The following is a 13,356-nucleotide window of genomic DNA, read 5'->3' as shown; positions in this document are numbered from 1 at the left end:
TGTTTACACATACTTATTTATGTACATGTAGTTACAGACCTGTAGGAACAATTTCAATAAAACAAGGTTAAGATCAAAAACTATATTAAACACAATACAATGTAACAATTAATCTCATGTATACAATATTGCATTTATGTTAAGTACATTCGCGTCGAATAAACATGATTAATAGCGGGAAAGAGCTTACCTATTGACAAGAGGAAACCATAAAAGACGCTGCCATGAGGGCCGTTAAATGTCATTTCATTGGACCATCACGCCTGACTGCGAGCTTCGCCACAACGCTCATCCCGCGTCGGGCGACCGCTACAACATTTAAACATTTATTATGCCGCGATACGTCGCCTACTGTTTCATCAACCAGTTCGCAACGCGCCAGCAACTATTTAAAACAAAGTACTTATCTTAGATATCCGCCGGCAACTCCTCGACGACCGCACAGCAACCGTGATAATAGGCTTGTAACCACATGTACATTTCGAAAACAATAGGACACTATAATTTCATACTAACATTCACCACATGTACATTTGAAAACAATAACACACTATAATTTTCTAGTAACATTCACACATACATACAGCTCGCATACATTTATTTCGTTACCATCTAACGCTAGGTCATTATACCACCACTCTTCAAGGAAAGCATTCGCCAATAATTATTATGAAATTGTAACAGGTGTATGTCCGCAATAATTTAAATCATCCAATATTTGGCTTCAAATAAACATTAAACACTTCACTTCTTTTCACGTTTACACATATTGGATTATAAACACAAGTAGTAAGTACAAAGGTACCTTACGAAGTAAACGAGACTCAAATGATGACGTCATAATGTTATCATGTTTCATTCTTTTGTCGTCGCCACTTTGCCTGGCCGACTCGAAACGAACTTAAAACGTTTGAAGCTAGTAACCGTGTAGAAATCGAAACTCTGAGGGATGAAAGTTGTACTCAGTTGTCCGCAAATAGACATAGACAACCGCTAGTTGTATAAAAATGCTAACAGAATAATATAAAGACCGTAAAATCACTGACGAGAACATAACAGGTCTAGCAATAGCCAAGAAACTCGCATAATACGAACATAATAAACAATAATACGAACCTGAACGCTATAGAACGGTCCGACAATGTGCACGGTGGTCTCGTGGTCATGGGCAGCGGCTGCGAGTGGCTGCGGCTGTTCAGGCAGCTTGATCAGTGAGCCGGTGACGCGCTGTAACTCGCGGACGTTCTGTCCGCCCTTGCCGATGATGCGCCCCACTTGCGAAGATGCCACTACAATCTCCACGGTCAATCGCACGTCATCAGATCCAGACATGAAACCTTCCTCCCGCATCTTCTCGTAGATCAAGTACTGCGCCTGAAATATTCCGTTAATCACAATTGAATACTTTTGTAAACTAAAAGTTAACTACTACAGTACGCATAGTTAACAACTCTGGTAGCATACAATTCATTCAAAGAATTTTTTTATCGATTATCACACATTTGACCTAAAAATGGGCCTGGACCAAAGACCAGTCACAATCAGTACTTCTGAACATTTCACCCACATTTCGCGCCGTCTAGTGTAAGCAATACTATAATTCTATGAAACAACTAGTACCATACAGCGATCGATTAAAAATAAGATTCTCGCAGCGCACGAGTTCCTATTACTGAAAACCTATTAACATTTAGTCCTATTGAATCGAAATAATAAATATGATACAGTACTTGCACCTCTGCATATGATAGTGAAGACGTTATAGTTTGTTAGTCCACGGCTGGATTAAAGGCCTCCCCCGAAGTGAAAGTTTGCCCATAATGTCCACACTTGCTGGACAGATTGGTGATTGCAGAAGAGAGTAGTAGTAGCACAGAAGAAACTGCCTGTTCTCTGAGGAACCCATCACAAAATAATATTTCCTTTGTAACTTGCAAATGAATTGCGGTTCATAAAGCTTACCTTCCACTGGGCTTCGGGGCTACCAACAATGGTAACCTTGCGTTCTTGTTGCGCCGCGGCGTTCCCTGCGGCGGCGGCAGCAGCGGCGGCGGCGCCTGCGCCCACGCCTAGACCTGCGTTCACGCCTCCTTCAAGGACCTTGTCCTGCTCAAGAGGAGCTATCTTCACCGAAGCGTTGCTGAATCGAATGATGTTGCGGATGTGCGATCCTTTGGTGCCGATGATAGCCCCGACCGCGTTGTTAGGGATGTATAGGTAAGTTGTCTCCTGGATTAACAAATAATGAATTAACTAAAATTACCAACTATTGCACAATATTCAAATTTGACCCTTAGATTTTCTTTAAAGAGCATGCCTGAGAGCGAGGAGGTTTAAGACAACACTGGTATGTATGTCTCTAAAGATCCGAAATATATCCATGTATGCGAAGACTGCTAGTTAAATTTCAGGAAAACCAAATAACATTATTTTTCCCCTTGAAAGCGTCTCAGTAGGTAGGAAAAAAAGCAGTTTGCATAATCTTATTTGAAGGGATGTTGTCGAATGGACCATCCCACTGCACTTTAGTAGACATTTATTATTCACCTGCGAGTCTCCGGCGCCTTGCTGCGCGCCCCCTTGGCCGGCCATCGGCGCATAGATGGGGGGTGGGAATGGTGGCGGTGCTCCACAGAATCCGCGTCCAGTCGACATCATGGCCATTGGGTGCAGCCCTGGGAACATTATGCTCTGAGGCGCCAGTACCTATAACAACAAAGTTAATTAATTCCTTGGTTTGTATACATGCAATTGTTCTGTATTCTTTAGTTCTATTATAAATGCGAAATACTGTTTGTTTGTTGGTCCTTTCTTCTCGCCCTTACTGAGCAAATCAATCAACTTGACATTTGCCAAAGTTAGTTAGAGCGGAAAGGAGAAATAACGTACGTAGTCTTTGTAAAAACCGTAATATGTAATATAGAATTTGTAAAAACGCAGACAAGATCGTGTGCAACAGCTAGTTTTTGATATATTAGGTACTATGCCCGTGGGTTTGCAAAGGAGGAACATCTCTTGTACCTCGACTCGGTTTCAAAAAATGTTTTTTTTAATTTAATGATAATTCCGCTTTCCTAGATTTTCCGTTTAGAATTCATTTTTTTTTTATTATTTTTTCTAAATTATTTTTGTGCCTTTTATAGACAAGATTATTAGGTACATCATAGACATGTACGCATAAGTACTTTAGGTTTTAAACAATGCGCTTGTGTTTTTAATCGCATGCATGGCGGTGTTAAACTAATTGGAATAACAGGTTACACTGGTTTTTCCGTTTTCTGTATTTATAGGCTACTTTTTTTGCAATTGGCTTCTACCAAAATTAGTGTTATAAAGCAGTATATATATCCAGAGGTACTATAGATGTAACCATTGTGCTGAAAAACTTTTATGATTTATGAAACAGACAATATAGTCTGGATTGTGCATTACTTGTACAATACTTTTTTGAGCTAATGCGGAAAATAAATTTGTCACTCAAGTGCGGTCACTCAAGCGAGTGACCGCACTCGCTTCTCTCGTGCGTTCAACTTCGCTTTCGTGGGCAATCGACAACTTGTCGCACTAGTTGCACAATATACTATTCCGTAACTACGAATAAATATTTTTGCTTACCTGCAAATCGTTTTCATAGCTCTGACGCAGCTTGGCCGAAATTTGTGACTCGGCTTTAGCCATGTTTTCTATGGATCCTTTTACGGTGATAATACGTTCCAAATTGAAGCTGTTGATATCATTTATGGATGAAACAGTGATCTTCGTATCTGTCTCTTGCATGATTCTTTTAATGGTATTGCCACCTTTGCCAATGATTCTACCAATTAAGTTATTATGAGCCAGAATCTTGAGACAGATTTCCCTGAAAAGTAAGAAAATATTTAAAGGTACCTCTATTTTGATCTGAGTGGATAAAACAGACTTCCGAGAGTTGAAATCGTATGGACTTGAGTCTGAGCAATTCTTACCCTTTGTTAGTGTTGTTGGCTTCCTGTTGCATCACTTCTAATATTCTTTTACAGGCATTGGTGCAGTTATCTGGGTTGCCGTATATGGTGATGGCCTTCTCTAGCGAGCCGACGTTGTCTTTTCGATGTACGTCGACGCGCGCACGGCTCTGCTGTGTGATAAGGCGGATGGTGCTGCCCTGGCGGCCGATGATGGCGCCAACCATATCGCTTTGGACCAGCAGACGCAGCGGGAAATCAGTGGGACGGGCGCCGCTGCCCGGTGCCCCGCCACCGCCTCTGCCGCCGCCGGGCCGCCCGCGCCTTCCTCCGCGTGCCATCCCATCTGCAGCCTCCACCTTCATTCGGCCCCCTTCCAGCTCGCATCCATTCAAGCCGTTGATGGCTCTATCACACAGAAATAAAGTATTTTTTATTACTGCTACTCATTTAGGCTGAACGGAAACTGACTATTAGCGCCTGGGCCGTAACGAGATTTTTAGTGGTCAAAGCGGCCAAAAACCAAACACGTCTACGTGTTTTGTATAAAAATCAAGATCGGCCGGCTATCGAGGCGCTTATTTTACTTGAGCTACTTTCCTGACCACAGGATCGTGTGATGAGCTAAAGCGTTCTAGATTGATCGCTTTCTTACACTGACTAAAACACTGACACTAAATCAATACAAAATCTTCTACTAATTGCTCAGCCGATAGTAGCCAATGAACGGCCAGCCATACACTAGATTCGTCTGACGATTGTATTAGTTGGTTGTCAAATACACTTAATTGTTTTAGTTTCTTCACACTGACACATTTAAAACTCACGTCAATTTCATCTAAGCATGCGCAAATTCTATAGGTTGTTTCCTCTAATCACAAATAGAATTTTGATATGGTGCCTAACTGACATTACCAGTCCGCCATTTTGATTTTTATTTAAATAGCGGCCTCGCATTAAACCTGTATTATTATTATATAACAGCCAGCAATACCATCGAGTTTTATATAAGACAAAATCTGAAGTGACAGGATTCCGAGATATAGACTGATGCTTTATAGTTTTTGTTTTACTGATGCTTTATAGTGGATAAATCCGTACATATACTAACAAAAAATTATTGTATGAGTTGGATCTGAAATATAGTTCTACGGTAATCTAAGTTTAGGTTAAGGAGATCTACCTTCAAAGTTAATCTTCTTATACCTAAGGTATTTTCAGTGTGTTTAATTTTTTTATGAATATGTTGTAGGACTGGACTTCAAAGAACGGAAAGCAATGCTTTGGAGCTAATTTGTACGTTTAATCATAGTTATTCACTTGCGGCGCTACCAGTAAAGTTTTGACAACTTTTATTCGGAATCCTGAGATTTTGTCTTCTTTCTTGTTTGTATGGCTTCTAGCTATTGATTTAATACAAGTTTAATACGTGACCGCTATTTTGAACAGTAAAAATAAAAATACCGGACGAGTAGTCAAAGCCAAAATTTGCAAAGCCCTTTCCAAAAGTTCAAACTTATTTTTTTAAGGTGAGTAACACATTCAACAAAGTTAGATTGATAGTAAAATTAAAGTAGTTTTAAGATCAATAAACTCCAATCGTTGCATCCAGGGGGTCTCAATTGTATTCCTATTTAAGGAAGATAATCTTTCCCGCGCACAGGCTGGCCCGTGCCCTGGAAGAGGAACTCAGTTTTATAGCCGGGGCCCCAGACCGGGTCCTGCGAAATATTATTAATTCCGAAACTGTGGTCCGTACCTCCGGTACGGAGAAGTGTGAATATCGTTAATATTAGCAATCATTAGCAATCGTTTTAACCAACCATTTTGACCATTAATTTATTAACCTAAACTATTTCAAATAACATGTTAACCAAAAATTATTATGTATTGCGTGAATGTGAAATATATCAGTAGCAGAAAAAATATCAACTGTTACCAGGTAAATATCAAATGTCCATTTTACAATAACCACAGCACTTCATGCATATAGTGCAGCCTGAAAACACCGGACTATGTACAAAGCATCTGATTGCGGTAAGGCAAAAGAGATAGACATCACATTTAAGTCATACATCATGCAAATACTGACCAAAGAGCGTGCGAGAGTGTGAGACAAGCAGAAGACAAGAGAAACAAGGCCTTTTGTCCGACAAAGTATTGAAAATTAGTTGAAACGGGCAAGGCTTGTTCCGAAAGGTGCCAGCAAACGTTGTGGAGACAATACTCACTGCTGCGCCTGCTCCGGGTTCTCGAATGTGATGTACACCGCTTGGGTGGTGGCATCGCGCGAGTTCGCTTTGTCGCAATGTTGCACGTTGCCGTACTGTGAGAGCAGGGGCTCGATGGTGTCGAAGCGAGCATGCGGGGGGAGCCCACTGATGAGAATCCTTGATCGGCTGCGAGAAGCGACATAACCTATCACTTATTGTATAGCATAACAGTCATTCTCTATAGGGATGCACTTCAACATAATCAAGGGACCTTCAAATGAAAGTCCAGCAAGGATTAACTAGAAAGAGATAGTAAAGTTTAGGCATCTTTGCAAAAAGACATTGTTAGTGTAGTGGGCACTCTAGAAAATAAGACTGTCATGATGTGAGCTTCTATACAAATGCTTTCTTGCAAAAGAAGTTTATTGTTATTTAGACTAGATATATTGCTGAAATACAATAAATATACTTTCTTTATGCGTTTCTATTCAGTTCTATTGTGTTTTATTGTGAAAATATGCTTCTCCAAAAACGCAATTTGATAGATTATTCAGAAAGCCAATGGCGTTAACAGAACCACGATGGGTGGACTAGATATATTTTATAGTCATTTCACTGAAAATCTAATTAGGCGCGAAGTTCCCGGTCGCGAATTAGGAATATTTCATTCAAAATTATTTTCCACTTAAATAATTTATTTAAGTGGAAAACCGGTCAACAATAAAAAAATTAGATTTTTTTGTGTCGTCTAGATTTTTATATTAACCTCATTCGCATAATGCTTGCTAGCAGTTCTAATCTAATATTAGTCATATTATAGATAAGAGATGTGTGTAAATTGTATAGGCCTGGTTGGTGACTCTGATACGAGCGGCTAGCGACCCGCAATACAAAATGGCGGAGCGGAGATGACATCACCGGTCGTGCACGCCGCCCCCCCTCCAACATTCCCGCGGCAATTGCACTCGTTGCCATTCACAAGCGAGTCGGTACTCTGTAGTAGTTACGTTGCACTCTCGACTCACGAGTTCGCACTCGCAGCGTGACCCTTGCCAGTGCGTTTACCTAGTTACTACTACTCGCGGTGGGGGCACTACTAATTGTAACTATTAGTTACACTCCACTTACTTGTTACGAGCGTATTATCTTTGTTGGAATGCGTTCTTTGCCCTTAATCATTATCAATGAAACACGCTTTATTTACACTCTATATTACTATAATGAATAATACACTCAAATCAATATAGGTATGAAATTTAGGTTTAAGGCGCAACATTTTATATTTTACACATTTCGGTAATTAAATGCGTTAATATACCTAGGTACGTAGCTATCTCTTACTTACTTTATATGTTTAAATATATCACGTTAAAACACCCAATATTAAAAAAGAATCCACGAGCACTACAAGGTAAGACTATTGAATGGACCATTTCGAACAACGAAACTAATTAACGCTCTAGGTAACCCACTCCAAATTATGTATATTCTCAAAAAAAAAAAAAAATTGCTACCCAGTATTCGTAATGTAAACTTCGTAGTATTCGTAATGTTATTCAGTTATTTTTGAAAGGCCTACCAAAAACGTCCGCACTTTACGAGTATAGGATATATCTATCGGATATCTTTATAACAATATTTTTGTATGTAGGTATTATCAAACCAAATTATGGCTTTCTAGTACTTATAGTCTATTTGAGCAAAAAATGTGCCGCCGAATTTATGTTTATCGTTCAAAATCCTCCATTACGCTCCCAACCAGCGGACCCAACCACATACAAGTTGCGATTCATATTTTCGCCAGGCAAGTTGCACCTGCGAATTGCACGACGTGTAAAACTCGAGCTTATAACATTGACGCACCTGCGGTTTATATGTTTGAACTCTGCTATTATACATGCCGTACGTATAATAGTTTGCTGGCGCAAGTATTGTAAATAAGCGCATACAAATAGCATATAGAACCTTAGTACACGCCTATTTAACAAAGCAGCGGGTAAAAATAATGAGGGGATCAGATCTATAGAGAACGTGATCGCTAGAGTACTAGGGGCTGTGTGCAAATGAGTGTAGTGACCTATCGAAGGGCGGAGTCCCTGACTATTGACTAACCAGTTTCTAGATTACGGTACCCGTGGACTATACGCTACATATTGGTCTCGAGTTTTATTAACTGCGCCGGACTCGTATCGTATCGTAATAGATACAAATAACTTTTACATACGGGAAAAGTTTATAGTATATTTCGTATTTATATTTGCAAATATATGGAATGGACCTGGTTTTAGTATACAGTAATCTTATTTATTTACGAATGTTTCTAGAGTAGGTACAGACAGACCAAAGGAAGAAGTTCGAGAATTTTGTCGAGTTTATAGTTCAAGGTGCTGCGAAATCTATTTGTTTCTAACTCTTGAATCATTTATACCTAGTAGGTATAAAAATTACGATTCCAAGTTCGAACGGTAACTACGAAAACTATAACAGACAGCCCAAAGCCATATTGAAGCCGGGTTTGAAGTTATTTTTTATTAGTCTTGTAAATTCCCTATTAGATTTGGATTTATGAGGGGCAAAATTACTATAGTGGTTTTATGGCAGGCAACATTTTTAACATAAAGAATCCATACAGTTTTAGGCCCGGTAGGTATGCAGTGTTATTAAATTATATTGAAATCAAAAGAATTTTTTAACTGTTTACAAAAAAAACCATAAAAGTAGGCCAATGTATGCAGATTATTTTGATCTATTCTCATAGGTTCAAATTGAGTCGTGTGCGCTTAATAAGTGAATGTTCATTTGAGCAACTAGCTGTGCCTTTAGGTTTCACCCGCGTCAACTACGGGTTTCATTGATGTACTAGTAAAGTACTAAAGTGTAGAATATTACCAAGCGCAGATTTTTGACTGCGACTTGACAGTTCGTTTTATAATAGATATAGTAAAAGATAACGTGCATAGCTATCTTATTAATGGACTAAGGTCATAATACGTATAAGAGCTTCAATCACTCAGATAACATTAACATTGATAATGGTAGAAGAATTAAATTAGTCGATCGCACTTGCTTGGTAAACTAAGTTGACTTATGACCATTTACAATATTCATTCATTCAATCTATCCGTAATCTCAAAATTTATTACTTAGCAATCTTGTGTTTTTAATTATTTTTAACAAATAACTTTATTTAGAAGATTAAATATAGAAAACAGGCGTTAAACCACTAAATGGATGGATGAGCAACTTTTTTTATCAGGGCGGACACGCCCTCATTTATCTGGCATGTATTGTATGCTTTTACATAACTTTGTTTGTCAGTAAATAGGTAAAGCAGATTCTTTTTTTTTCAAAATCTAAATTGACATTTTTAAAATAGTACTTTCATTTTCCTAAAGAATCATTGTAAAAAGGACAGCTCTACTTTTAGATAAAGATAAGTAAGTAACCTGCAAAAAGTTGTCGTTGAATCCAGATTTATCAAAATCGATATACCTACCTATAGTATCCATACTTGAGTCGGAGAATGTGAGTAATTCATAACCACCTACTTGGCCCAAACGATTTAATGCTATTATTCAATTGTAACTTGTGTCATTCCATGCCAGTCTATTGGAGTAAATTTTATTATCAGCGCGCGCTTGGCGCTCGACGCGGTGACTCATGGTGACCGACCGAGCCGCCGGCGCCGCCATTTTACTTCACGCACCACGTGCTCAAAACATGCAACGCGATTTGTACCACTACTGTATCGTTTGCAACGGCAACAATGACCGGCAAAATAAAATTGCAACTTTTCAACAATACAATTCAAGTAACCACTATACAACGAAATAACAAAGTAAGCGAAGAGGACTCGCAAGAGGCGTGCCATACCTGCGGTATTTCGCCATTGTTTCCATGTGTAGTTGGCGTTGCAGACAAGAGTTGGGCGTAGACTCGCTAGCGGAATTGTCAAAACAGTTTCAAACTTAATTATGTAACCAGTTAATAACAAACAATTTGGCAGTAACGTTGCGGGAGGAAACTTAAGGAATCGTGTGCAAAACTGAAACTGGGATGAAATGAAGGGATGGGGTTGAAACAAAGCGGCGCGACGTCGCGCTATGAAGTGACACCAGCGCGAGCGCTGCCGTAAGACTGAATACTGATAGGGCGATGGCCCAGCGCGGTGCGGCATGCGGCGGACGCGGCAGCGCCAGGGCAAGGGGCGCGGGCGGCACAATAGCCATGCAATGCAAAACGGCCGACCCCGCCGCCCGCGCCTCTCCGCACACTACCTGATAAAAACTTACAATCCATTCACCCCATTCACTCTAATTACTCTACTCTGCAACTTTCAAGGACAAACTACAACTCACTGGCATTCGCACAAACTCAAGATTCTTATCGATGTCACTACTAAGTGCCTACTTATACGAATTATTGTAAAAATTATTACCTATATGTGTAAGCTGCTTCTTATATATATACATGAATTTTACACTATGTAATTCAATATAGAATAGTTATCCCTGTTGCAATATTAATTCGACCTGTGTGTGCCTGTAAAGTGTGCTCTTTATTTCTCCTAGTAGGCGCAGGTAGGCCTCTTTATCTTTTTTACGCTTTTAGGTTAGGTATTTTATTCAAGATTTATAATGCCCAAACTTAAAAAAGAAACAGGATAAGATTCTTAATAATACTATTGCACTGTACTGCAACACAAACGTACCTATATAACTAGTCCGATGTTACCGAAACGCTGAGACGCATAGCGGGGGCTGCATCAGCCAAAGAAAATGTATCGTCCATCAACCACGGCCTCACGGCAGTGAACGGCTAAGGAGTAACTTAAAAAAACCAGTACAACTTTTACCTAGGTATTTAACCTTCGAATCCTCGTTTCACCCCTTTGGCGGTTGATTTCCGAAATAATAATAAGGTTAAAGACAAAGTCACAAATATCTGTATTCAAGTAGGCCCCATAGATGGCACATTTGATGCGTACATTACATGAGAATTACACGATAGTGAGATGATGGCGATAACCATATTCGTAAACAAAACTAAAGCTACGAGGGTTCCAAACGGGTCTAAGCCCACAACGAACTTGAAGTTTTCCAATCCGGAGTTTAGCCGGAATGTATAAAAAATCTGATGCTAATACCTTCCACCTACTGTACCCATGATGATAAGAATAATATGAAATTCACTCACGCCGCGCTGTCGGACGCGCACCGTAACTAATTGCCAGATTATAATACAAATTTTAATGCATTTATGAGTCTAAAAAAATTATTTTGCAGTAACTTATAATGAACATCGGTGCCACCTGCCAATGAATTTCGGGACAAATTTTTATAGCGCTCATAGTTTTAGGAAGGAGGTAAGTGTGTGAAATGTAAAATAACTAGCGGTTTCCCTCGGTTTTTTAATCCACTACAAGTTATCCCCCTTCTGCACCTGGCAGTAAATGATGATCCAGTTCCTCCTACCAACGAGACGAGACTAAATTCGGCAATTATAAATTCCCGCATGTCCTTGTCGAGGATCGAACCTGAGTTCCCCACTTATAAGATCGCTCACCATTGCGACAAGGACCTCGAAAAACTTATACGACTGCGTACACAACTGTAACGATTTTAAAAACTTTCATGATAAACTTTCAATCGCTATTATTCTTCACAAAACAACCAACCGGTTTACTTCGCCGGCCCATGGTATAAATGGAATTGCTCGACTCCAAAGGAGCGTAACGTGTAAATAGGTAGCTTAACCTTCCTTGAGAATTAAGCTTGTTTAAATCTGATATCCGGATGCTTGTTACAGAGATACGCGTTCTAACAGATAACTTTCATCGTCTAATTAATCTCTTTGGAAGTGGAATTTTTGTTTATCCTAAAGATTACTATTTTAATAATTGCTAAGGAATTAAAAATAAGGGTACTAAGAGGATTATTAATAATTGTTCCTACCCACCTTTCCTTTGTGGATTGTCTGGAGATTAAAGCACAAGACCCGCCTCTGCGCATATTTTATTTTATATTTTGTAATTTTCATATTTTGGTTTTTTTTTTCTTTATAATTTAGAGAAAAGACTATACATCTATCGTTATATCATGTATCCTTTATAGGTATGTTTAAAACGAATAGTGTACGCATTTTTTTAAAACAAACAATTTTTTTTTCATAGAAACAGTCGGGTCTCTAGTTTTATTCCTTCTTTTCAGGAAGGCTTTAATTTTATAAGCTATAAACACTGACGTTATAAGACTTCGGGTCAGAGCTCAAAAACGCCCAAATAAAAGTACAGAAACAGTATTTTATATAAATTTGCATTAAATCAACACATTTTATTTAAATTTGCATTAAGTCTGATAATCAAATTACTCATAATAGCATATCCGTTCTTTTCATATGTTGCGCTGCATGGTCAAAAATAGACCAACTACTTATACCTACGTTAACTATTACAAGAGGTTAAGTAGAGGATGAAAGTTACCATGTTAATCCGTTAAATTATAAGTTAGGTATATCGATGAAAATTGGTATTTAGGTTGAAAAATAAAATGGTTACATACACGTTAAGATTTATAAAAATTCTAACCCCAAATTGGTTAAATAATAGATTTAAGTTTATATGACAGAACCAACTCAACGTATTCAGATTACTGAAAGGTCTGCGGGTGAGTCAACGCAGTGGGTCGGGGTATATTGAATATATACTATGTAGGAAAGCGGACGAAACTTTTTCTGGGAAACTTATTACAATTCTTATGCAGACGAAGTCGCGGGGGAGCGCGCTACTAGTACTTAAAAATGTAAGTACTTGAATAGAAACGCCGCAGATACAATCCGCCTACCAACCATGAGCGGAAGTGGAGTCTTTGCCGAATTGATATTTCTAGCGATACGTTATCGACTCAAATCAAATCGACATAAAAAGCCGACTGCAATCTGGCGAGGGCCGAGCGGTTGCGCAGCGAGCGCGTGCTCCATGCCACCTGCCGACAGGTGCGCCACCTCCAGCCCTCACCAGTCACCGCTTGCAACTCATTCATATGTACATGTGTACACATCCGCCTGCATCGCATTTATAAGGTGCACTTTAAGACAATACATTAAATAGCAATCATTTTCAATTGAAAAGTAAATATAGGTATTTGTTTGAAGTGTACAATTAATTTTTCGAGCGTGGAATAGGAAATCACGAAACTACT

At 39.1% G+C, this 13,356-nt stretch overlaps 1 protein-coding gene across 6 annotated transcripts in view; it reads right to left on the bottom strand.

The window, feature by feature from the left end:
- Positions 1 to 13,356, bottom strand: part of LOC120636467 (insulin-like growth factor 2 mRNA-binding protein 1) — a 77,761-nt gene that overhangs the window by 7,093 nt on the left and 57,312 nt on the right. For 2 of the 6 annotated variants that reach the window (XM_039907956.1, XM_039907955.1), the window contains exons 2-7: positions 6,176 to 6,343; positions 3,966 to 4,352; positions 3,616 to 3,859; positions 2,548 to 2,706; positions 1,963 to 2,229; positions 1,117 to 1,374 (exon numbers count right to left, since the gene is read on the bottom strand). In XM_039907956.1, the coding sequence (XP_039763890.1) occupies positions 1,117 to 1,374; positions 1,963 to 2,229; positions 2,548 to 2,706; positions 3,616 to 3,859; positions 3,966 to 4,352; positions 6,176 to 6,343 (1,483 nt within the window). Of the gene's footprint in view, positions 1 to 1,116; positions 1,375 to 1,962; positions 2,230 to 2,547; positions 2,707 to 3,615; positions 3,860 to 3,965; positions 4,353 to 6,175; positions 6,344 to 10,030; positions 10,288 to 13,356 lie in introns of those variants that run through there. The other 4 variants (XM_039907960.1, XM_039907959.1, XM_039907958.1 and 1 more) reach the window with 3 other exon arrangements.

This window comes from Pararge aegeria, chromosome Z (assembly GCF_905163445.1).
Source record: "Pararge aegeria chromosome Z, ilParAegt1.1, whole genome shotgun sequence".
NCBI classification, from domain to species: domain Eukaryota; kingdom Metazoa; phylum Arthropoda; class Insecta; order Lepidoptera; family Nymphalidae; genus Pararge; species Pararge aegeria.
Note: the sequence above shows the minus strand (reverse complement) of the source record. Positions and strands in the feature narration are given on the sequence as shown.